General features: G+C 46.9%; 1 protein-coding gene across 3 annotated transcripts in view; it reads right to left on the reverse strand.

The window, feature by feature from the left end:
- The window catches only part of COL27A1 (collagen type XXVII alpha 1 chain), a 141,460-nt gene that overhangs the window by 45,884 nt on the left and 69,697 nt on the right, over window positions 1-25,879 (reverse strand). For all 3 annotated transcript variants that reach the window (XM_053996476.1, XM_053996475.1, XM_053996477.1), the window contains 12 exons: window positions 23,430-23,483; window positions 22,684-22,737; window positions 22,476-22,529; window positions 21,474-21,527; window positions 21,112-21,165; window positions 19,161-19,205; window positions 18,470-18,523; window positions 17,257-17,301; window positions 11,659-11,712; window positions 8,864-8,917; window positions 8,019-8,072; window positions 4,855-4,908 (listed from right to left, as the gene is read on the reverse strand). In XM_053996476.1, the coding sequence (XP_053852451.1) occupies window positions 4,855-4,908; window positions 8,019-8,072; window positions 8,864-8,917; window positions 11,659-11,712; window positions 17,257-17,301; window positions 18,470-18,523; window positions 19,161-19,205; window positions 21,112-21,165; window positions 21,474-21,527; window positions 22,476-22,529; window positions 22,684-22,737; window positions 23,430-23,483 (630 nt within the window). The remainder of the gene's footprint in view (window positions 1-4,854; window positions 4,909-8,018; window positions 8,073-8,863; window positions 8,918-11,658; window positions 11,713-17,256; window positions 17,302-18,469; window positions 18,524-19,160; window positions 19,206-21,111; window positions 21,166-21,473; window positions 21,528-22,475; window positions 22,530-22,683; window positions 22,738-23,429; window positions 23,484-25,879) is intronic.

The raw sequence follows: 25,879 nt of genomic DNA on the forward strand, positions 1-25,879 counted from the left end.
TGAAGGAGAGAGCGACCCTCTATTCTCAAATGCATGTGGGAAACTTCATCTTCTTCAGCCTCCTGGGCTGAAACCTGGCATAAAGGCTTCCCCTAATCCACCCTGACAGGAAAACCTACATTTAGTCAATTAGTTACATTTTTAAAACACTCTTTTACTGACAAGGCTGGTTAGAGATGAGTGAGTGAGGTCCTGGCAGCTCTCCAAGGAGCATCTCAAAGCCAAGAGCCTCAAGGCTCCTCAGAGCACCTCAAGGTGCCTTCCCCCTGCAGACCTGGCAGCTTGGCCTTGCAAGCAGGGCTGAACACAGCCCCTGGGCTCCCCTTGGACACTCAGTGCAGGTCAGGACAGCATTTCCCTGTGCTGAGCAACACCAAGCAGCGCTATCAGGAACCCCAGACTAAACAAGACTCACAGTGGCTGGAGGAGACAGCTCACAAAGGCAGGGGAACCCAGCTCCAGGCTTTGCCAGTCCAGGTGAGGCAATAGGAATTTATCCTGCTGCTAAAGCAGACATGCTCCTGCAGAACTGTGTACTCAACAAGGTGTTTCTGCAGAGCAGCGCTGCATTTCCTGCTGTCAAACACCTACTCAGAGCTCAGACAGAGACAGTGACCAGCCTCTGAACAGCAGCATGAGAGCAGTCAGTAGCTCCTTTCCAGAAACCCAAAGCCCCTTCCTTACCCAGTTATCCAAATATTGATATTTTGTTATCACAGCCTGGCCAAACAAAAAAGCAAGCAGATGCCTTGAGTGAAGCCAAAGGGAGGCATCCCTGGCCATGGATCTGGAACGAGCTTTTCCCCAAACACTTCTGAGGCTTTCTCAGTCAACTAGAAAGATCCTTGGAAGCAGAACAATACCCTCCACTTCTCCATGAACAACATGGCTTGGAAAGGCAAATATTTTCATGTCTGCTTAGATAACAGCACTTTACAAATCCCTGGCATTTATAAATTCCTGCAGTTGGTGATGCTGGAAATCATTGGGTCCATGTGGGTGGCAGAGGCAGCAATTCCTTCCCTCTGGCATGGAGCAGCAAAGGGCCTGGAGTGCAGGTGTGCTCCCCTTATCTTGGATTTGCAGGCTTCACCTGGGCAGCAGCTGATGCAGGAGCTGGATGAATGAATGGCACAGTGGAACAGAGAAATGTGCTTTGGGATTTGAAAAGCTCCTCTGTATCACCTGAGCCAGAACCCAGCAGTGAGAGGATAAAATTCTAGAAATATTGACAGGCACCTTGGCCAGGAGAACAGGGCAAGGTAAGGAACTTCACAGCAGGATTTCAGCTGCAGCTCTGTAATGTGAGTTACAAAATCATGGCTCTGGTTGATATTCAGCCTTTCACAGAGACTCCCAGTCTTTTTTGATGACATTATCCTTAGGAGATCACACATTTTCCTCCTGTGGGGAGCTGATTAGCAGAAATGTGCTTTAGGATTTAAGTGACATAGGGCTAGGGGCTTGCTGGATCAAATGCCTCCAAATTTAAACCTTGATTTGGTTAAATAATTAGGTTTAAGCAGGTACATGGCTGTCACTAGCTGGATGTTAAGCACATATCCAAGTGCTACACAGAGTACAGATGAAGGGAAATGTGCCTGGGCTCACATGTCCGAGTTTCTTCTCCTTAGGGAAGACTAGAAAGGAAATAACATTTGAGGAAAATTGTTCAGTATCAGTTTGGTGGGATAAACAAAGACTTCTGAAGGGACAATAGCTCTGTCAGGACTAAAAAGAAGGTTACAATTTTTAAAAAGCTTTTCTTTTTAAAATATACATATCTTGACACTATAAAAGCTATCACAACATAAATGCAGACCCCAAAAAATCTCCATTGTTCTTTACAATCAAAACCATATTTGCTATTTATGTTTCCTTCAAAAGCAGAATAACTTTAATGAAGCATCCACAAACAGAGCTCATGGAATCCACAAACATCTGGCAGGGGCTGCATTCATATTTCCACTCTGATTTGAATTACATCCCTTCTGTAAGCTAGGATAGACAGAGGGTAATGTCTGAAATGTCTGATCATTTCCCCATCCTGAGTAAAGCAAGAGCTGGAATCACAGGAGCAAGTAAGTAAACATAGGATCCTGTGTCTGTAATATCTTCTGAGAGTATGAAGAGAAGGAAAATGTGAATGAGAGAGATTTGAACCAGAAATCCTCCAGGCAGGAGATCTGCTGGTTCTTACAATACTGACTTCCCTACATCATATCCACTGAAATCTGTAGAATTTCACAGCAAAGCCCAGGTTTGCCCTTCCTGCCAGGGATCTCAGAAATTGCATCTCTCTGCCTCACAAATTCTGCATGGATTAAATCACTGCCGTGCTCAAACACCACCAGATCTCCACCACAGCACAGCCCAGCAATGGGAGCTGAGAGCAGGAACATCAGCAGCAGGTCCAGAGGGTCAGTCCTTGCTGGTAGAGCTTTAGGCAGAGTTTTACCCAATACTGATGTCCTTAGGGCAAGACCAATTCCTTAATGCTCCCTTTTCCCCAGGCACCTCCTTTCTGCCTCAATGCTCTGCACATCCTGAGGTGACCTTTTGCAGGCGCTGCAGCCTGTCAGGATACAGCACTGCTGCATTCCTGGTTTGCAGGGCTGGGATGCACTTTGAAGTCTGGCTCTCTCTGTGTCCAGAGGGAATGACTGGCACAGGACCTGCTGGACTGAACATCTGGAGAGGAAATGCAAAGCCAGGCCATGAAGCTGAAGGTCTCTGCTACACGAGATGCCATTCTGAGGATGGACAGTGCTGGTGGCAGCTGATGTTCCACAGGATTTCTCTGGAGGGTTTGACACCCTCTCTCTGGATCCAGCTACAGCCAAAGGCAAATCCCTGATGTCCCAGGCAACCTCCTTTCCTGGGAGCTGAATCCAGCTTTCCTTGTGGGCTGAGGCCTTGGGGCCAGTACGGATGTAAGAAGCTGAAGAAGGTTTTTGTGAGGGAATCTTGGACAACCCAAGAGCCAGACACTGCAGCTGCCTGTGCACACCTGCTGAAAGGAGAGCCCAGTGGCAGGGATGGGGAAGGATCCCTGGCTGGCAGCTGGGAGGAGGCAGTTCCAGGACTCCTGCTCTGTCACTGCAAACATTAAAGGCACTGGCAAAAGCACCTGATCCCCTGGGAGGATCCACCTCTCCAAGAGCCCTCACATTCACAGCCTGGATCCATCAAAGGTGTTTCCTGTTCAACCCTGTGCTGCAGTTTTAACTTGGGATATTTTCCACCATCCATTCAGAGCCTGCCATGAAGGAGCACCTCCAGTTTCTCATCCAACATGATCATGGATGTCCCAGACAGCCCAGCTAATCCCTGCTGGGCAGCACAGAGGAACCTCACTCCCCAGGAGCCCCTTGGCAAGTGGACCTTGGGAGTGAACTCCATGGGCCTTTCCACCAAGGAGCACAGAGGAATGGGAGCTTTTTCCCAGTCACAAGTTAAAAGATGGACCCTGATAAACATCTTCCAAGCTTGGATGTTACTGGCATCCTTCTAGATGTGATTTTAAAGTTTAGAGCAGTTCCAGGGTACATAACTCCGTGGTTACAAAGCTTCCTAGTTGGTTATTCATTTTCTTTTGCTGGTCCCAGCTATTTGAAGAAAACACTCACTCTGGCATAGGGAAACACAAAATTGTTGGCTGTCCTGAATCACCCAAGCAGAAGTTGCAGGAGAAGCAGAGAGTGGGAGCAGGTAAAATGTATAGTTTACTCCAGTGTGTGTCTTTGAAAATGAAACATGGAAACAGATCCTTGGAGAGAGAAATGCAAAATATGTTGTTGTTGGGGCCTTCAGCAGAACTCATGCGTGCTCGCTATTAATACTTTGTAAAGCAGCTGGACAAGGAAAAACAATCCAAAGCAGGGATGCTCCTGCAATAAATATCCAGTTGGAGAAGAAAGATTGAAGAGCTCAGTGGGACGGGGGCTGGATGTCACAGGCACGAAAACAAGCAGCTTTGGCAGGTCTAGAGGTCACTGTCCTGTCGGCTGTCACCCAAACAGAGCAGGAAGAGCCACACAAGAGCTGACTCTGAGTGCCTGTGAGCTCTTTTCTGAGGGAAAGGTGAACTCACAGCACTGCCAGTGGTGCCAGGCAGTGGCACCCAGCACGAGGCTGGGGGCTGCTCCCTCCAGGCAGGGTGAGGAGTCACCTGTGCTCACAGGGTGGTACTGTTGATGTATGTACACATCAAATCAGGGCTGGAAAAATCCTTAGAAAGGCACAGGGCGTGTTTACAATTTGATCTACTGACAATGCAAAGCACACCTTCCTCACGTGCCTGTGGAGCCCTGCTGGGAGGTGTCAATCCTGTGGGACTGGAGAGGAACACATGGGTAGAACAGCCCAGCTCTATTTGTGTCAGCCTTGTCTCTTAATTCTATGTCATGACATAACATTTCCTCCTTCATCTGCCTCTGGTTATATCACAACACTTCATATCTCAGCTACTTTTTCTCCCACAGCAACGAAGGCACCTTTTCTGGTTTTCCACCTGCACCCTTTCCCACAATTTCAGGCAACTAAATCTTCATCATCCTCACCAGAAGCATCCATAAACTGTGTTTTGACATGGCAGGTAGTTGGAAAAGACAGGCTGGACCCCTTCCATGATAACCTCTACTGTGGACACCCCTCTGCCCTTACACATCCTTTGCATTCACTTCCCTGGTAAGGTTTGTTCCAAGGACCACACAGCCTTTGTGTGCAGCAGAAACGTGTCTGTGGAGGTGCTGCCCAACTTCTGCTCATCTTCACACCCCCAGACTGAGCCAGCAGGTTATTTTTCCAATGTCTGGAAGAGGAGAGGGATGAAAGCTCATGGACAGTGCTTACCCTACGGCCTTTCATGCCTCGGATCCCTGGCGCACCACGGGCTCCTGCTGGACCCTGCAAGGGGAAAAAGGACACAAAATGAGGAAGGCAGCAGCTTTGGTAAGACCCTACATTCCTATGGGATCTGCAGGGGCCTCAGATGCAGACCCTTGACCAGCTGATTGGTTCATCAAACACTTGCTAAAAACATTACCATTTCTACTTGTCTATAAATGGCCTTTTTTTTTTTTTTTTTTAAGTCATGGATTGTCTTTGGATTGTGAACATTTAGGCCAAAGATCCTGGCTGAGGTTTGTATGCTTAATGACCTGCAGGCTGTTATCTGTGTCAGTGGTGTGATGTGAAGAGAAGTTGAACATCCAGAATCCTCTCTGAATCTATTAAAAGCAGCTGTTTCTCAGCATCTGTTCAAAAATAATAATAACCAGAATCTCGTTTTTAGATGTCCAAATACAAAATCAGACACCTCATCTTGGGTATCCAAGTTGGATCTTTTCAGCCAAATACTGACTTTAAGTAACTGTTGCCCTGTTAATGCTGCATAAATATTGATACTGGCAGATAGATACTAATTTAATGTGAACTGTTGATGATGTGGATGATCCTGTTCTTCTTACAATTACAGAAGGATTTCAGGTTTTCTTTTAATCTGGATTTGTACACACATCATTCATTAATGTGCATACAGAAAATGCAGAAAGCCAGTTTTTTTCCCCAGCTAGAATATTTATCAGAGTAAAAGAACATAAAGGATATATTTATTTAACAGTGCTTAGTTCTGTATCACAGCTTTTAAACCTGATATTTAAAGTTAGTGCCTTTCTGCTGTCAGAAAAGAAAACCTCAAAATGACACATTCACTCCTTGCTCTCTCAAACATTCCACATCAAATTTGGCTGTTTACATGTTAATAGCTTTTACCAACTGTCAGCCCTGCAAATTCCACCACAGATCAGAACAGAATTGGGCTGTGATCTTCCTACTGCTCCTATAACTGCCATTTATGAAGATTTTGCTTTTGTGCATGGCACATAAGTTCAGGATACAAATGCTGAGCTGTTCTCGCTCAGTATGGAAAAGTGAGTTGACTGTAGCTGTATTTGTGATCACAGTACCTCTCACTTTTGGTAGTGAGGACAGTGGTGACTGGCACAGGCAGTGGATGTGTCAGATGCTTGTTTTATAGAGATTTTTATGATAACCATGTACTGAAATTAAATCCTTAGTTGGTATTTGGAATCTCCTCTGGAAGTCTCAGCCTATCCCAAACAGCTTATGAAAGTACAAGGACAGAAACATTAATTGTAATGGCAAACGTTGAGGGAATAGCTAGCTACCCTGCTGGAACTGCAATGAACTGTTTAGGAGAAGATAAGTGACCTTTAATATTCCTATAGATACACATTATTTCCAAAACTGTCTATAAACAGAAAAGATGCACCATAATGGTGAGTAAGAAGAGGAAAAAGGAATTCACAACCCTCAGGAAGCTGAAACCGAGGGCAAAGTTTCCTACCATTGACTTTGCTTCCCATTTCCAGTCATCCTTTGTTGAATTAACCAGCCATCACTGCTAAGGCTCATTCAAAGATTTTAACAGTTTAGGACAAACAACAACTGCATGCCTCAGGTCTGGCTTGAAAAGCAAATAAGGAATGTTTGGTGGAAAAACAGCTGGAGTTAATGAGTGGGGATTTGATATTAGGAGATTATTTGATTTACTGGCTCTGTGGGGAGGTTTGGCTTATTGAATTATGACTTTTTAAAATGCAGTTATGGAGCAAACATTTTGCTTGGACGAACTTGTTATTTGCCTGCAGGAGAAGAGGGAACTGAAGGAAGCAGAAGGACCTGGGGACAGTCTCAGCTCCCAGAGCTTTGCTGAGAGGTTTTGGTATCTCCACCTGGATCTGATGCCTCAGCTCTTTCTATTGCTATGCCCCAGTGAAGACAGACAAAATTTGGCTTCACTTGAAGGTACATTTAGTGGTGCATGGGATGGTGCTCAGGGCTGGAGCTCTCTGCCACAGGGCAGAAACTGCCTCGGCCACGGGTGCTCACAGGCCTGGAGCAGGAGGGAGCCCAGTGCTCCAGCTGTCCCAAGTCATGTGGCAGCTAACATGAGGGAAGTTGTTAAAAATGAGACATCTACAGATATGCAGCTGCCTCTCAGGCTTCTGTCAACAGCAAGTGCTTCCACGAGGGGCCACAGAGCAGCTCGGCGCTGGGGCTGCGGGTGGCATCGTGCTGCTTTGATTGTAAGGACAGGGCTGGTGCCACATTGCTGCTCTCCAGGCAGAGATGGGTCACCCTGAGGTGCTGCTTGACCTCAGATTTTCTCTTTTCCTCACCTCCACTCACTTGCTACTGCACAGTCAGTGCCCAGGCAGCAGCTGCCTGCAGCCAGTGCACCCAGAGCATCCTCGAGTTCCTGGCAGTGGCAGAGTTGACCCCGATTTGGAGGCCACACCTTTGGCACTTCTTGGGCATTTCACTGCTGTGATCTTCCTCACAGTTACCAGCACTGTGGGAATTCACACACTGAGCAAAATCCATTCCCTGCACCCACCCAGGGCTGCCTTTTTGTTGACTCCAGCAGCACTTGTGCTGCTGGGAGAGCCCAAACTACATCTAAAGAACATCTGTGGGAAACTGGAGCCAGGCTAAAATCTGCCTCCACGGTGATTGCATGCTCCAGCCACAGCTGCAGTGTGCCAGATGAGCCTGTCCAGATGGAGGGTCAGTCTGGGGGAGCTGCTCTGCTGCTCCTCTCATGCCAGCAGGGACTTTGACCATGCAGGACGGTCACGCTGCATGCCGTGGTCACTGTGATAAATGACCATGATACATCACTATATCACATGGTGTGATCCCCACACTGCCAACCATTCCCAGCCCACAGCACCTTAAACTAGGGAGCTTGTGTCCTGCTAAAAGATTGAGGCTGGATTGTGACTTCTGCATCCCTCCTGAGGAATACAAAATTTTGAATTAAGCACTGTGCTTTTTTTGTGTTTCTTTCCATGTTGCTCCCAGCCACATCCCATCGCTCTCCCCATATCTCTTGTTTGTATCAAACTCAGAGAAACTGGAATACAGTTGCTTGACTTATCCCATGCATGCCCAGCATGTGGTAAGACAAGGTGATGATAGCCTTTACTTACTGTTGGTCCAGGGATCCCAGGAAAACCCACTCCTCCTGGCATCCCAGGGTGCCCCTAAAAGGGAAGGCAGAAGAACATGCCTGCTGTGAATGTCCACAATCTGCACAGACTTTCTTCCTCCCAGTGGGAAGACAGGAAAAATGGATTGTTGGCTGCTTGCAAGGTCAGGCAGATGTGATATTTGTCAGGGTAAAATTGCTCAGGGGCAGAAAGAAATGGCCAGGCTGTCACTAACCCAGCTCCAACCTGGCCACTGATAACAGCAGCAAGATTTTCTGAACAGCCAGAGAGAATGGGCTGAATTAATATGAAAATATGTCTTTGGGTCTTGTACTACAGTAGACAGGAAACAAGTGTCAGAGCAAGACAAGATCCAGCTGAGGTGCCCACTGTTAAATTCCTAAATGTAGTTCCCTGAAAGGCAGAGCACAGCGAGGCACAGTGACTGTGCTGCCCAAGCACCCTGCATTTCCAGCTGCTCTGGTCAGCTCAGACAGATCCTTGTTGGTGGGCACTGTCTGTTCAAGAGCCAGGATGGCTGGGAACCTGCAGTCCTTCAGCTCTTGGCTGTCTCCACTCGACACAGCAGGTCCTCAGCTGATGGAGCCACAGAACACACCTCGAACCCCAGTGTTGCACTGAAGGAAAACCTGCTGGACTCAGCTGCTGGGGAGAGGCTACACCTCAATATCCACTCACTCAAATGCCCATTCCCATCCCCACAGACACGGGAAGAAATTGCAGCTGTTGTCATGAAACTAAAAGACAGGAGAAGCTGCACCCTTGGCTAGGACAGAGACAGAGAGGGGGCAGCAAGAGTGAGAGAATGCAGACTTACTCCTTACCATCGACCCCTTGACTCCTGGAGGGCCTGGGGGTCCCACTGGGCCACGGTCACCCTAGGAGAGAGACATAGGGAAGAGTGATCTAGAGCAATGAAGCAACTAAAAAAATCCACAAATTCATGTCTATGCCATCAGCTTTCTACCAAAAATGCTTTCAGTATTACTCTTTTTCCATCCACCTCATCCGAGTAATGGAAGAATTGCAGGAATTAACTAATCCTCCACATCCCAAGAGAGGAGACTTTTGCCATCAAAAGCACCAAGGTATGAAGGAAACAGGCACATCACCTTCAATTCCAAACAGTGCTAGGACTGAACCCAAGGAAATCTCCAGCCCTTCCCACCCAAGGCATGACATGCCTGTTCTGTAGTATCACAGTCCCTACACGTGCTGGCATTTTCAGAGCCATGGATTTGAAGTCTGTTGTCACAAGGCCCTGCTGGGAGCAGGGAATCAAGCTGGAAAAAAACAGAGATGCTGCCTGGTGCTTTCAGAGGAGACTGTGGGTGTTTTGGGGGAATGTCCTGTCCTGTGGCTCATACTGAGACCTGAACTTACATGCCAGCAACAGTGACCTGGGGGTCTGATTTATGAGGGGCTCGGAGCTGGATGACTCCCCAGCTCACCCTAGAGATAGGATCCCTTCTAAAACAAGCAGTTAAAGAACTTAATCTACCAAAACATCACTTATTCATTGCAAAAGTCTTCCTTATCCCCTCATGCAGACCATCTCACTTTCCACGAACACGTCCTTGACCCAAAGGTAGGAGACAAGAGGGTTAAGCCCCCACGAGCACCACCACAACCTGCTGATGTGAGGGTCACATGAAGGTGTGGGACAGCAACAGCTCCTTTGGGAGACGGTGGCAGTTCCCACACAATTGCCTGTAGTCTCCCTCCAGCCCCAGGGGTGCACTGGGAATTAGGTGTGTTAGGTTTGCATGCTCAGGGGGATGAGGAAGGAGGATTTAGCAAATGCTGCCAATTAGCTGACGCCCAACATTTGACCTACCTTCCAACAGCAAAAAGTGTAAGGGGAAATATTTTCTGGGCTCTAAGGAGCTTATTAAAAACAAATCCCAGAGTTTGTGTTGTCACCAGTTGGCCCTTGTAAACCAATGTAGGGATTTTTTTCTCCCTGAATGGATGGATTTTATTAAGTGTGTATTAACTGTATTGTTCTCTTTGATAATCTTTGGATTCTACTGGCTTCAGTCTTAACTTTTGCAGCTCTCAGGATGGAGATTGCTGACTCAGCTATGTCTAATGAAAGCATATTTCCCACTTCATTTAGCTCACAAGAGCGTAGTAAGCTGTAGGATACTATGCCAACTGGAGGCCTGGTTGAGGTTTTGATTTGATGATAGCTATTTCTGTCATCCCTAAATTTGTCCTGATGGAGCCTGATGGAAATCCCAGCTGTGCTGAGGATCTCCAAGGGCAGATTTTCAAAGGACAGCCTGGGCTTGCCTTGACACTGATGTAACATCATCACATTACAGAGTTGATCTGGAAGTTGAGGACACTTCATGTGGTCAAGGCTTTGGCATGGAAGGCACGGGGACAGATGTGAACTTAATGGAATGGAGGAAAAGATCTTCCCATGTCATGGCAAACACCTTATTCTTCATTCAATTCAGGGCTGCAGCTGCCAGTGAGACAGCTCACTCAGGCACCAATTTTCTGTGTAACCACCCTGGACACATCACTCTTTGTTCCTCTGTTTTCCTTCTCTAAAATACAGCCCACATCATGTCACTCTTTTTAGTTCTTGTGGGCCTTGACAGCTTGGACTGAGACTGATTCTGCTACTGCCTCACTGGGACCCAGAGGACAGAAAGGCCTTTCCAAAGACTGCTGTGGACAGACAATAAAATGGATCTGCAGCAAACACAGTATAACTGTCACAGAGTCTTTACATCATTACCCAGAGGACAGGGTTTGAAGCAATAAAAGTGAGAAAGAGAGCACTGATGTGTGGAATGCATCGTTTTATACTCTTCACTATCTTTATGGCTGCACTGTGGATAATTAAACCACCAATGAAAACCAGCAGCGTGCGAGTGAGATACAATGAGTGACACAGATGATTTGTCTTTGGGAGCTGCCTCTGAATAAAAGTTTACACTCTAATAGAAAACAAATTAACGTCCTTTTACATTTTTTACGTGAAATAAAGCCCTTTTCATTCCCCTGGAAGAGGTTTGTGTCTCTAGTGTACGCAAGAGGGCACCAGCCCTGAGTGTGCCTAAAGCAACCAGGGGCAGCCAGATGGGATGGTCCTCACCAGATAAAATGGGAAATATTTGGACCAGCCTTTGCTCAGATGGGTGGCTGCACTCTTGTACACCTGAGAAATTGCTGTTCAATGGAGGTTCAGCCCTGGTCCTGCGTTGCCCCCCTGGCAATCCAGAGGTTGAAAAATAGAAATCTGTAACCTCAATCCCATGGACTCCTCCCATGACCAGCAACACAGGGCTGATGGATCCTTCATTCCCATAAAAAACAGAGCTGACTGCTAAAAACAAGTTGTCTGGCACATTATGAATGAGGAAAGTTAATTTTTCAAAGAATATTTGACAGCATCTCCCTGGAGGGCAGCGCATGTTAATTCCTGAATGAGAAGTGGATGATTTTGGCCTGGTCCTAGTCTAGCTCAGACACCCTGGACGTGTTTCATTCCCAGCTGGGTGTTGCACTCACATCACAACTTAAATCTCCACAACCCTTCTCCCACCCCAGCCTCTCTATCCTGAAAAAATTACAACAACGATTTCATTGCAAGCAATCCTACCTTTTCTCCTGCTATTCCAGGCTCCCCTACCGGACCAATGAAACCCATGAGACCCTGAGGAAAGAGAAGAGCACAATTAACTTTCAGTTTTTATTTGCTGAGAAAGTAAACAGTTCCTTTGGTCCACCTTGCTGGTTGCAATAGCACAGCATCCCTCGTATAATGCTCAGTAATTCCTACTGGCTACCAGAGCGGATGGAGTTGCTCCCGGCCATGGGAATGTCTAACTCCACAGCTGGTTCTGCTTTAGGGGCCAGCTGGAACAGCAGCATGAGGATCTGCAAGAACCACAACACACAGCGCAGTGGATGAGTGAGGGAAGGAAGGCCGAGTCCATAGTGTGGCTTTGTTCTGTGAGCTTTTCCCAAAACAGCTTCCCCAGGAGCTCCTGGGTTGCACAGAGACAGAGACTTGCCATCGTTTTAGCTGGACTGGGTAGACTTCTTCTGGGTTAATCCACGCTGCCTCAGCCCTTTGTGCAGACTAATTTTGCCTTGGATAGTGTCATGCTGGTGGGATGCCAGTAGGAAATAAAGGTTCCTGCAGCCAGAGAGGCCAGCAGGGCAGTGGATCTCGCACACTACTCAAAAACCATCTTGGAACAAACCTCCCGTCTAAGCTCAGGGTTTAACAATGTTTGGGATAACGAAGAGGCAAACAGAACTGCTTTTAATTAGGAAGATGGAAACAGATGCAATCTCAAGAGAAGATTCCTGAGAATTAAGATAAAGCAACCTCCCTACCAGCTCCAGTGGTTTCTGGCTCTGGAGGTACAAGGGACCATCCCCTCTGCCACTGCAGGCACCAGTCTCCTCTGTGCCATGATGGAAATACCAATTAGCCATGGGATGACAGCTACCAACAGAAAAGCTCCACTACCCTGTAGGGGTGTCACCAACCTTTCTGAAGTGGTCATTGCTTTGAAATGGCCTTTGTGTCTGAAGCTGAGGCAGTCCTGGAGCCCAAGATTGTCATCGTGGCCAGACTGCATGGACCAGACATCTGTGGCAAGCAGAGGTGGACTCGGCACAGATTGCCCAGTGCAGGAATCAACTGGAGAGCAGAAAACTCTGCAACATCTGCCTATGCAAGGCTGCCACTGGGTGGCATTGCTGAAAGCTGCTGGGTCAATTGTCCTTTCAATTAGACACAAGTGCAGGTACACAACTGCATCCACTTTCTGAATTTTTCCAGCAGCCCAAGGCCACGAAGAAGGCAAATGTTATGGCAGAGAATGGCAAAGCAATGAGATACAACAGGGAAATGTGTTGCTAGGCAAAAATAGACAATAAAGGAAGAAAGAATACATCTCTTGTTCATTTCCAATTTCTTGGAAGACCACAGAACTCTCTCTCTCTCTCTCCTGGGAACATGCTCTTTAATTTCTGGTTCCTTAGGCCAGTTCCTGCAGAAGAGGGATCCCTGCTCTGCAGAAAGAACAAGACTGTTTCAAACTCCCTTCCAAGGGGTGCTACATATCCAAGCTCAGGCTTGAAGGTCAATCTTCAGACCCACTGTCCGTGGCAGCATCCACCCTAAAAACCCTCTCAGGAATCTGGGTCCTGAAGCCTGGTGTACTGGTGATGCTTCTCAAGCTGGCCTGCTGGTGCTTTGCAGAGGGGTTTGCAGGGATCTGAGCACACCAAGAGCCCCCTCCTGAGATCCCCCTCGCTGTCACAGATGTGCTGCTTGTTATGGCAGCTTGTGCAGAAACCTGCTGCACAAGATGCAGATGGGACTGAAGGGGAGCACAGCCAGCATTTCAGTAGGAACCCAGGGAAAACTCTGCCTGTGCTGGTGCACTGTGCTACTGCATGGGGGGAGATGTCACTGCTCCCCACGTGAGAGGAGCATCCCATGGTGTGAACGTGAGATGCAGAGCAGGGGCCTTGTAGCTTCCAGCACAGTAGCTCTGCAGTGTTTGCAGCCAGCACTGTCTGCTCTGGGCTAAATTAACCGACATTGCTGTGTCTGCAAGCAGACACAAATCGGGATAGATATGTCTACGCCAAATAAATCTCACTAATTTATCAGGAGTATAAGAAAAAACAGGGGAAGATTGGGTAATGATCTTCTTCACTGGCCAAAATGGGATAGCTGCTAAAGGCAAGGAGATTTAGGTTTTAAGACAGGAAGATTTAGGTTTTAAGAACCAGAAGAGCTGCCAATGGCAAATATTTAATCAAAGCAGACACGAATTGTGGTCATTACACTAAAATGGCTGCAGCACAACATATTTTTCTCAGGTTCCCAGGGTTGAAAAGAGGGCCTGCATCAAACAGGGCTCTGGGCAGTGTGTGTAATGATGCACGTGAAGTCCCAGCAGCAGTGGCTGCCCGGATAAAGGCCCACACTATACAGGAAAGAATGTAAAACATTTCTATTAGACAGGAGTTCAGCATGTCGCTCATGATTCAGTCTGCTGTATTCCCCAGCCAAGGGCATGGCGGAAAAGGGATGGAGATTGTTAAAAAGTTGCTGGGGGCTTGGTGGGGGGGGGGACAAGGAAAGGAGGGGGGACTGGTGGGTTGTAATTCCTAACTCCTGTCTCGCTTTCCCCATTTATTGCCCAGCCCTGTCATAATTAAGCCCCCCCCCTTGGCTCCATCAACAGAGAGCAAGTCAGCAATGAAGCCTCGCATAAATCATAGCCCATTTGAGAGGAACAAGCGGCCGGCGAGCCCAGCGTGAGCAGGGTCTCCCAGGGACGGGACCGCTGGTCGCTCCCAGCGGGAACCGATCGCCGCCTTTCTGTTTTACTGGTTCGCCAGAACTCAAAACAAAACAAACCAGGGACAAAGGACGGGAGGGAGTAAATGTACAATCCTCCCATTCAGATGAAAGAAAGGGAAAGTAAAACAGTAAATATCACAGTTTAAAGGAGGACGCTCTGACCCGCAAAGAACAGCCATGTGGTTTAACCCTCTGTGCACTGGGCTCAGCCCTGCTCTGGTGCTGTGTTGGGTTTCCACCATCCTGGGGAGGGAGGGAAGGGAAGGTGGAGATGTGCTGTCGGAACACCGTGTCACATCAAAGAGGCTCTGAACACCACAGTGCCTGAAAATCCCTGACTGAGATGTCTGGAGGTCAGAGATTGCCTCGAGGAGAAGGTGAATGGGCTGGAAAGGAGCCGTGCTAACACATGGGAAACACCAGTGCAGTTCCCTGCTCCGTTCTTGGTGATCCTCTTGACCTTGGCCAAGACAATCAGGACCTCCCCACCTGCAAACCTGACATTACAGCCCCTCTCTTTTGGAAGGGGAAAGACATGAAGGGGATGGTGCTGGTGTCCTTTGACAAATTATATTAGAATGCTGATATCGAGACAACATAATTTGACCTTAAAGGACAAGAGAAGGGCCTTGGCTGTCCTTCCCAGCACAGGGCGATGGGAAGGTGGCTGACCCTGACACAGCCCCGTGAGTGAGCAGGGCTGTCACTTCTTGTACAGGGGAAGGGACTCAAACTGCTGCTCCTGCTGTGGCAGGACCTCCCCAGTCCCATTAAGGACATAAGTCACAGCTTTCAGCTGGCACAACTCCTCACTGGGATTTTCTAGAGCCAAGCAGGGGGTCCCTGGGATGGCAGCACCTTCCTGCCTGCTGCAGGGTGTTGCTTCTCCCACAGGGCTCTCTGACCTTCAGCAGGGACATTTGGGTGACATTCTCCTGATGTGCATTCCCAGCTCGGGGACAGGAAGACTAGAGGCCCCATATTCCTCTTCATATCCTTCTGACTCCATCTGCAGGCAAGGAAGGGTTAACCCACACATTTCCAGGGTACTGGGGCGCCTGGCAGCTGGAATCCTTCCAGCACATGGAGACAACAAGCATCTCATGAATGATCTTCCCTAGTCTGTGTCCTTGCAATGGAAAAACAACGCATCAGGGACTGCCCTGTGGCTTAAAAGCTCATTTTTCAATGAGAGCTCAAGTATCACTGGAAACCTTACAGAAACTCCTGTGTTTTCCTAAACAGATGTCCCTAGGAAAGGGAAGAAATCTCCAGTGAGATGGATGGCTGATCTCTTCTCATGCTGTTATGCTGAGATTTTCTACTCTGAGAGAAACCATTTGTCAGGCAGAGCAGCAGGATTGAGAAGTGTGGCCACCCTTACTGTGGAATAGAAAACATCCAGGTCTCCACAAGAGAAAACAGGGTGAGGTGATGGTGTCTGCAGTGCCAAGGGCCCGGGCTCATCCTCTCAGGGCTCTGCAACAAACCAACCCAGCCCCAACACCAACTGCTGGAGTTTAAGTGGAGGGAGGAAGGAAACCCCAAAGCTCCAGCATCGTTCAGTGGAGATGTCAGGGGAGAGGAGGTTATTTCTCATTACTTTGGTGAGGCATTTTTGTTCTAATTACTTGACTGGTTCAGAAATGGAAATTTTCTGGGTGATATTTCTAGACAGAGACTAATTGACTAAGAATAACACAGGCAGCTTTCCTACCACTGTGCTGGTTTCAGTGTCAGCAGAGGCCAGCTGTGTTTTCTTTTCGATGAACAGTGCCTACAGTTCTCATCCAAGGTCAGTCCTGAGGGAAGTTAAAGAATAATAATCCTAATGATGCTTTGCCCTTCAAGGACAATGTCTGCTTAAGGATCTCAAAGCACTTCTAAATATTCATTTTTAACAGTATTCACAGGTGCCACTTCAGAACAGGAGGCACTGGGCTAAGCTCTGCTCAGGGCTGTCTCACACCTTCCACAGAAGGGGAAACTGAGGCACAAAGCACTGAGATCGTGCAGAATCTGATAAAGCTATAAGTAGAACTCAGATGTGGGGAACAGCTTTGCTTCTTCAGTAGCTGCTCTTCAAGGTGCAAATTAACAACCATAACACAGAAAAGGCTCTAATTTCCAAAGAGAAGTAACCACCTTTGATGTATACTGAGGCTGGTATCAGACTGCTGGTACTGAAAAGGATCCACCTTGACTTTTGTAGACTTGCTTGGTCAGAAACCCTTGGAAGAAGTGACCCAAAGAAGAGCCAGAGAAGCTGACAAGCTAAACCAAACCAAACCAAGCGTGCTGACCATCCAGCAGGGAGAGTGTTGGGAAGGACAGCAGTGGTGAGAAGCAACACCCGCAGTGCCAGGGCCAGCTGCCACAGCCAGTTTGGTGTGGTCGTGCAGGAACACACAGAATTTGTTGGAGGCTTCGTGGCTTCACTTTCAGGGTTGTTGGTGGACAAGTTTGTGGGTTTCAATCACAGAGATGTGGGAACTATTGTTGCTTTTTCCTTGATGCCTGTGGTTCCCCCAAAGCCTACAGGGATAATGCATGTCCTGGGTTATGCCAGCAGAATGTTCTCCATGGAATTACACAAAATGCAGCTCAGTGTCTCTCTTCCCCAGGGTCTGGTTTCTTCAGCTGCTACCTCCTCTACTCCCCAGAAAATTTAGGGGAAGTGAAAGCAACATAGAACCCAAAGCAGAGAATCCTATCCTTAAAGCCTGGAACCTGGAGCACCAGGGCTGTGGGCAGCTTTAAGGTGGCCAGAAATCCCTGGCCACCGCCCTGTGCCTGCACTCTGGGCATCCAGGACAGGTTGTACAGAGGAGATCATCAAGGAGACAAGGAAAATAAGGAATTTACCTGCTCTCCAACTTTCCCTGGTCGGCCACGGTTTCCTGGCTCACCCTGCAGGACAAGGAGACAAGGGCACATGGGTTACTGGGTGCTGCCAGCCAGACCCTGGGCACAACATGGCTCTTTGTACACCCATTATTTGGGCTGCAAAGTGTGAACTGGGGAAAATCTGTGAGAAACAACATCCTACAAAACCAACTGTGACTTGGAGGATAATCCAAAGTAAGAAACACTACTGACACAAACATGGAGCAAACGCTGTTCTGGAGTGAAATGCCCCAAAAGCTGGTCCTGCTGTAGTAAAATAACCTTCAGAGAACCACATTGAAAGATAAGATATCCATTGCCCTGTGGCATAGGCCCAGCCTAAGTCCTGGTTACTTTATCCCAAAGTTTTACAAAGCATAAGAAGAAAAGACAACCCAAATACTCCCAGGCAGTTCTGCACCCTGATTCTGCTGTTGTAAAACCTCAGACAGGCACACGTTACTGCCACATGGAGCATCCACAGGAAAACTGCAGCAAGAACCTACGAGAGATAAACCCCAGTGCAGGAAGAAGGAGTTCAGAGCATGAAAATGATGAGGGGTGAAGGAGAAAGCAGAAGGAGAAGGACTGCACACCCACCAGGGATCAGGGCAGCTGTGGCAGCACGTGGAGGCAGTCGGAGTGCCCTGGATGGGCCATCCAGAGACCAGGCTCACCAGTAACCAGCAGTGTCTCCAGGACAGCAGCTGTATTTTCTCAGTAGGCAGATACTCCAGATGTGCTGCCAGACCACATTTTTGCTATTTACTTTTTGAAGAGGTTGTTTTTGTTGGGTTTTCTCTTTCCTTTCGAGTGTGGGTTTGTGGAGTGCATTACCCTGGGATGGCTCCTGCTGATAATTAGGCAGCAAAGATAGGAATGATGTGCATTGTTTTAGAACAAAACCATGGAGAAGCAATGGAAAATGAAGTGATGATGGAGGGAGAAGTTGGTTAATATAAAAAGAGGACACATTTGTTTATAATAGCTTAAAAAATGCACCATCATTCTTTTTGAAGAAAGAAGCAGAAGCTGAGACCCCAAAATTCTGAGAAAAAGAGGAACCCTCAGTTCTTTTGTTCTCTGTGGAATGAATACTTGGGAGAGTGGTAAAGGTGAGAAAAGACATTTCCCTCTTCCTTTCCTCCCTTCTACCACTGCTTTCCTGATCAGGAACAAACTATTTTCTTACCTTTGGACCATTGGGACCAGGTGTTCCTGGAAATCCCTTCCGACCAGATCGACCCTGAAATACATGGAAAAGCCATAAACATCAAAAGCTTGCAGCTGCTTTGGTCACAGGTGCTGCTTACATGCTTGTAAAATAAAAGATAAAGCATTACCAATTTTTGGGATATTTTACTATCCTGAGGTGACAATTATGTATAGACACATTACAAAATCCTGACTTGGCAAGTTCACAGATATAACAATATTCTTTTTGCTTCTTCTAACTGTGTTTCTGTGATACATCACAGAGGTCAAGAGGATTCTCTCTGACTGTCCAGTCTTTTTTTTTTTTTTTTTCCTCTACTCATTGAGAAATACTATAAATCAAGGAAGAAACTCAAGGGCTGGTTATGGAGATGGTTTCCAATCAATGCCATTTATCTTGAGGATGAACTGTTTAAACATTAGAGGGTTTTTCAAGGTTTGAGACTTTAGGCAAGTCATAAACTCAACACCCTGTGCAAGACACTTCCTGGACTTTCAGCCATCCTGGATCAAGCAGTAAATCAAGCCCTGGACAAGACAATAATTCATAGCAGGGCAGATTAACCTCCCAAACCAGGAGGGTTGAAGCTTTATGAGAATTTAACTACAATTCCATTGCAAGGCATCAGAGCTGGTAATAGCTGAGTGAATAAATGAATGAAACCTACCTCTGGACCAGGGACTCCTGGTGGTCCTAAGGGTCCTTCATCTCCCTGAGGTGAAAAGAAATTAAAATAAAAGGCAAAGTAGTGACAAAATTTGGACTCAGCACACAGCAAGAATGAAATGCCTGCAGTATGAGCAGCAGTTAAACACAGGCTGTGTGTTCAGCTGTCACATTTTAACAGCTGAGCCCTTCTCTATCTCAGAGCAGCCTCTGAGGTTTCTCAGGGAAAAAAGATCTCAAGTCAACTCCTGCCAGTAAAAGCCATCCAAAATTTGACCAAGGGAACACCAGTTGATTTGGCTGTGATGGGCTGGATTTGGCCACTAGGGTACCCTGGACATGCTGCCATAACTCTGCTTCATTTGATTTGACAGGGATGTGAATGCTATAGAGTTCTTTTTTTCTCTCTTCCCCCCTTTTCTCTCCCTTCCCCCTAAAAAAGCATGTTCCAAAATTTCCCACAGACCCATTTGGCAACTGTATGAACGTTTCCCTTTTGCTTTCAGCTGGGACTACACATGCTGCAGAATGGAGCTATCACAAAATCTCACACAGCAATTGGACTCAGTCCTCTCCCTTGGCTCCTCACCAATTTCTAATGTGATAGGATCAGATCTACAGTTTCTAAGAGACCTTCAATTAAGCTTCACAAAAAATTATCTCAAGTGTCTAAAACCAACTGCCAAGAGAGAAATTAAAAGCGCCCTTGGCAGGCACAGCCTGGCTGCTCTCGTTTCGGTGGTCACCCGTGGTAATGAAGGGGCACTGGCAGGCTCAGGGTGGGACTGGGGGTCAGGAACCCAGCTCCAAGGGCTCAGACAAGCCACACACAATAGGCCACATTTCCAGAGGGATGCAATTCAGAGCCCTGACCCAGTGCCCTGGGTGACCACAGTGGTAAGAGCACCGTGCTGTGCTCTGCTGCACACTCTAAGTCCTGGAGCACAGCTCACACCAAACTCCATGTCCATGTCTTTGGGCTTACTTTTACACTCACTAACTAGAGTAAATTGAAGGCAGCTTGGTCACGCCTGCCTGAACCTGGAATGCAGGGCTTCGATTCCCTTTGTATTTTGGCTGGAATATTTTTTTTTTCCTATTTCACTGCAAATAAATGAGCTAATTTGCATTAATCCCATTTAGAGAACAAGCAGAAGAGTTCCCAGAAAAAGTTAAGAATTATTAGTGCTATTAAAACGAGCTCCTGCCCATGCATGTGCTCAGTATTATTTACACAATGTCTCGTGACTCTGGACAAACAGCTTACACTGGCCTGAGTGAGAGGAAATTACACCAATGTCACTGGAGTTACAACAGGATAAACAGGGAGCCCAGACATTCTCTGCTGCTCCCATAACGTACTTGCAGCTCCAGGACAATGAAATCAATGACAATTGTTCCCTTCCTAGTGACTGCAAGTGGAATGATGCTTCAGGTTCTGAGGTGAAGCGGTGAGTGAAAGCTCTCAGGAGCTGGGCTAATGAATTTCTGCAGAGCAGCAATTCCCATTTCCTTCTCTTTTTACAGAGGGATGTTTCTCCGTGTGAGAGAGCAGAGTCTGCAGGTCTCATGGTTGAAAAGGAACACTCTTAAAAGGAGCAGAAAGCAGATGCCAGGCCAGAGCATGTCTGTGCAAGGGGATGTGCAGGGAAAAGGGCTCTAACACCCATCTGGGGGTGGGGCAACAGGCTTTAAAAGCAAAGCCAAGGCAGAATTTAGGGTCAGCAGATGCCAGCAGTGACTGGAAGCAGAGATCACAGGCCTTGGAGATCACACAGCTTAGAGGAAGCTCCTCCTCTCTGCACATCTCTGATCACTCAGTATAAGCATCTGTTTCCACATTCAGAGGGACTAGAGCATTTTAAACCACAGACACCATTTCACCATGCATTAATTTGGAAAATTCAGCATTGTTCTTTAAATCAAACCTCTTTTGAGCTGAGGACACTCACCTCTTGTCCAGGCAGTCCTCTTGGCCCAGGTAAACCTCGTGCTCCTGGCTTTCCCTGAGAAAGATCCAAAGGAAAAGATACTCAGAAAATAGAAACATAAGCTCAGAAGGGCAATTAAAATAAGAAAGTCTCTTTCACAGCCATGGGATATTATCCAATGTCAATTTTGTTACAGGAAAAAAATCTGAAGAAAAGAAAACGCTGCACTTGGAGGGACCTCAAGCCAAACAGACCAAGCTGAGATGCTGGCCAGGACAATCTTTAGGAATCTCCTGGGCTTTCTCTCTTCCCCTCTTTCCACTACTTTGTTTTCCCTGGCTGCTTCCAACCCCACACAGAGCTGCAGTCTCTGCTCTACTCACCTTCAGACCTTCAGGGCCGTTTTCTCCTGGTGGGCCAATGTCACCTGGGAAGCCCTGGAGAAAATGAGGAACAGTCAGGGTGCAAAGGTGGAATTCTGCAGGCAGTCTCAGCCTCTGAGAGAGGTTTAGCTAAAGGCTAAGGGACCAGATGTGTTACATGCTGGCAGTGTCCGTGTGGGGGCCACCACAGCTTCGGGAGGGAATGGGACACAACGGAGCAGCACCAGCAGTTTGATGGAAGAGCAGCCTTTCCCAGCTACTCCCTTCAGGTCCATCTCCTTACAAGATTTATTGCAGCGAGGGCCTCCCTGTCATCACACAGCTAAAAGCAGCGATTTGGGTTTTAATTAATCTTTCTGAGCCAGCTCATAACCTCTGTGCTCCCAGAAAGGAGCTGCAGCCTCGGCGACAAAGGGAAGCAGGCGAGGAATTAGGAAAGGTGCTGACACCCTCATTAGCTGCCGTCAGCCTGGCAGGGCTCCTTCCCACCACCCACCCACCCATCGAGGAGGAAACAAAGGAATCCGTGCTTATTTCCAATAGCAACAAAGAGGAACGATTGCTAAGTGGCAGCACACAGTTGAGAGCCCTTCCAGACCCTGCGAAATGCCAGAACGCTGATGAGGGGAAAACAGACCATCAGTTGTGCTGGAAGTGGCTCTCTAGCATCTTACAGACCTTGTCTGGTCACTTAGGAAGGAGAAAAATGATGGTGTGCTGGGGGAAGCTCATCCTGCATCTAAGGTATCCCTGTGACACTTTTTTGGTAAGGGAAGAAAGAGGATTTTCTACTTTAAATGATGTTTTAAGGGGGAAAAACAGAAAAAACTCTTTTATCTATGACAGAAAGGGGAAGAAAAAACAGGAAACCATGAGATGTAAAATGGGTCATGAACCCATCTTGATTCTTCCTACCCCATTACCACTCATGTGCCATCATATCCCAGCACAGAAGTGAAGCCCTAGGCTGGGAGGGTGTGAGAAGGAGGTGGTGGGACATACCTCAGGGCCAGGTGGTCCTGGAAACCCGACTGGTCCTTTGTCACCGACTTTTCCCTGCAGAAATTGGAAAAACACGGGGAAAAGTGAGCTGGCTCCTGGCTGTCAGGTTTCCTGTTTAGAACAGCACACCCCTGCCAAGCTGTCTTTCCAGCTGGGCTCAGAACCTTAGAAAGGGAGATGAGGAAGCAGAGGGTGCTTGGTTACTTACCAGGGGACCTGCCTTCCCTCGTGCCCCAGGGACCCCAGGCAAACCCTGGCTGCCCTGAGAGAGACACATTTTTTTCAGAATACAATGAGACATAAAAAAAAATTCCAATTCCCCAGGCTCCAGCTTCGCTGCAGAATGAGGAGCATCTCCTAAAGGCTGGACTCAGCCCTGCATGGAGCTGGGACAGCTGCACTAATGTCAGTGAGATGTTTCTGAAGACAGCCCTGAATTTAGCCCCAAAGAACACGAGCTGCTGCAGTTGGCCGTGGCTCAGAGCCACGCAGGCTCCAGCACAGGGCTGTGTGCAACATTTGTCAGCCACAGTCAGTATCGCATTAAATCACAGGGGAGAAGTCATTTGATCAGAAGTTATACAGAGCATTAAGTGGTTCCCTGGGTCAGGGTTTAAGTTGCTGCACTGAGCAGACAAAATCTCCTGAGTCTGCAGCCGCTGGACCACACACATTCACACACATCCCCATCAATCCCATCACTTCCAACCTCTGCTAGAAGCCATAGCCCCTACAAAAAAACCTGCAGAACGGCTTTTACTACGAGTAACTATAAAATCCATATTCTGACATGGATTTCAGAAAGGCACAGCATACCCCAAATGGGAACTATCCCAGCAGGGCAACCTGACAGCAGGATGCAGCTAATTCCAGCTCCTAGTGGAGGAACTGAGAAAACTGGTGGCCACTGCTATGTAAGGGGAAAAGAACAATGGAGAAAAGAAAAACAATTACCTTGTCTCCTTGGAAGCCGATATCTCCTGGAACACCTGCTCTTCCCTGATCACCCTGGGTACACATCACCAGAGAGTTAAAATAGGCAACAGCAACAGCCAAAATGCCCAGGTTGATGCTTAGAAGGTGCTTTGTACAGCAGAAGTCTCAGCTCCAGCTCCACTCAGAACTGAACTGCTGGCAAGCTGCAGATCACATTGCAGCAACAGCCCTGAACAAAGTGTATATTTCCCAACTTGATTCTAAGGTGAGGAAGGAAACAAGGGAAAGCAAAAACCAGGAATTCCCCAGCATTGTGTATCTCTAGAAGCTGCAAGAAGAGAGAGCACATTCCTCTGGCTGACAGCGACCATGACGGTGGTGAAGTGTTAAATTCAGCTGAACAGAAGAGTTCAGTTTTCAATGAATGAACCTTTTCTCTCACAAGGCTCTACAGAAAAGAAAACAATCCTCAGAGTTTCTGTGAGCATATCCTAGTCCTGACATCAAACATCAATCCTCTTTCACAAGAAAACAAGAGCAACTTCTGGCAATGCTTTAGTGCTACCTCACTGCCAATCTCTGAGCTGCGATTCCCTGGGAGGGGTCAGCTGGTGTTCACTGGGATGGGGAGCCCATCACTGACAATATTTCCTCACCAAGCTGTCTGTCTGTCCCCTAGCTGGACCAACATAAAAGATTCTGACTCCCTGGGTGGAAGCCAAATATTCCTGAAGGTTTTCCAAGGAGCAGTGGGCTACCTTGCATTGGCTCTTAGCTCTGCTGTGAGCAGCTCTGGACCAAATCACCTCCTGATGCCCCTTCCAACTTCACGTATTTAGTGATTTACTTAAACAAAGGATGAGTCAATGATAGGGCAGAGAAAGGAAAATTCTACTTGGGAAGTCAAGGGAGGAATGACTACAATAACTTGGTACAATGACAAGACCCAACAAAAATAACTGCTAGAGGAACTCTGTCCCATGAACTTGGCTTCCCAGCAAGGGAATGAGCCATTCCAGGGCTATATGTTTAAACATAGCCCACATGGAAGACATATGGAGTCCTGCAACAGAGCCAAAGCCCACAGAGAGATGTCAGAGAAAGTCCACTTCACTTCAGAAAAACCACCCACTTGTTATCAGAAAGCTGAAATAATTGTAACTACTTCAGTAACATGCAGGGGATAATCAAATTGTGGACGGTTCAGGTTTGAGTTGGTAAAAACTTTTCAAAGACAATTTCTCAGAAGAAAAAAAAATTAATAACTATGCAGATTCAATGATGGAAACATTTCATGGATTCATGCTAAATTTGCTTAAATGTTTTGGCAAATGTTCCCGGAACATTTCACTGAACCATCTTCAAAACAACTCTTTTACATAGCAAAATTAAAATGTTGCTTTTAAAAATGTTAAATTGATTTTACTCATTTGGTTTTTAACCTAAAATATTTTAATTTGAGTCAAATAACCAACATTTTGTTTCATCTGAACTATTTTCCATATTTTTTTTTTGGCAATGCAAAATGGAAACAATCAGCTCTTTACACAGCTTCAGTTCGGAAGGAACCCAAGTATTAGATACAACAGAAAAGGCAAAAAAAACTACTGTGTGACCGAGCTCCTTCACAGATTTATCTCATCTTCTCTGAATTTTCTACTTATTTTATGTAGTCCAAGGCTTAAAACACTGAAATCTACTTAATTCTGACTCTTGACTGAAGGCAGCATGAAAACAGCTTTTCTGGAAGTGACAGGTTGGCTCTGAGGTTTGTCTTTATCATAAATTCTTAGGGTCAAAGAAGAAAGATGATATTTTTTATTAAGCAATTTTCCACCCAGATGGTACAAGTGGCCATTGAAATACTGTTTCAGAAGAAATACTCGGACATTAAGTAATAGCTACTAAAATAAAAGAGTTTCCTGAGCATAGCAAAACACAGGAACAAACCTTTGTCTCCAACCTTTATGAAAATTGGGGCATGACAGTGAAACTAGTTTTCAAACAACTCTGACAAATGGGCATTAGAGAGGGTAAGAAGAAAGTGGGGAAATAAAACTCATCTCTTAACCTGAGCTGGACTTTGTGCCAGATGTTCACGTTATTGTGACAGCACAGCAAAATGTCATGGCATGAACAATCCATCTATGGCTGTTAATCCCTTAAACCAGAACTGAGGACTGGGGCATCACCTTTTACCTGCCCTGGAACTGGCACTTGGGATTTGTGTCCTTAATACGAGGGGAAAATTACAGAGGAAAGAGGTCGGGCATGTTTGTTATTAAAAACTGCGACGCTGAGATGACAAAATGGGCCTGCAAGGACTTGGTTCACAGGGCAGGAAAGGGAATGTAGGATCTGAAATTACAAACAGCCTCTGCCCATGGGATGTTGCCTGTGCTTCATGTTTCACCTATAAAAAGAAATGCAGCTTCAGACACCCTGAGGCCCTTTGTAACCCAACACAG

This window comes from Vidua macroura, chromosome 21 (assembly GCF_024509145.1).
Source record: "Vidua macroura isolate BioBank_ID:100142 chromosome 21, ASM2450914v1, whole genome shotgun sequence".
Taxonomy (NCBI): domain Eukaryota; kingdom Metazoa; phylum Chordata; class Aves; order Passeriformes; family Viduidae; genus Vidua; species Vidua macroura.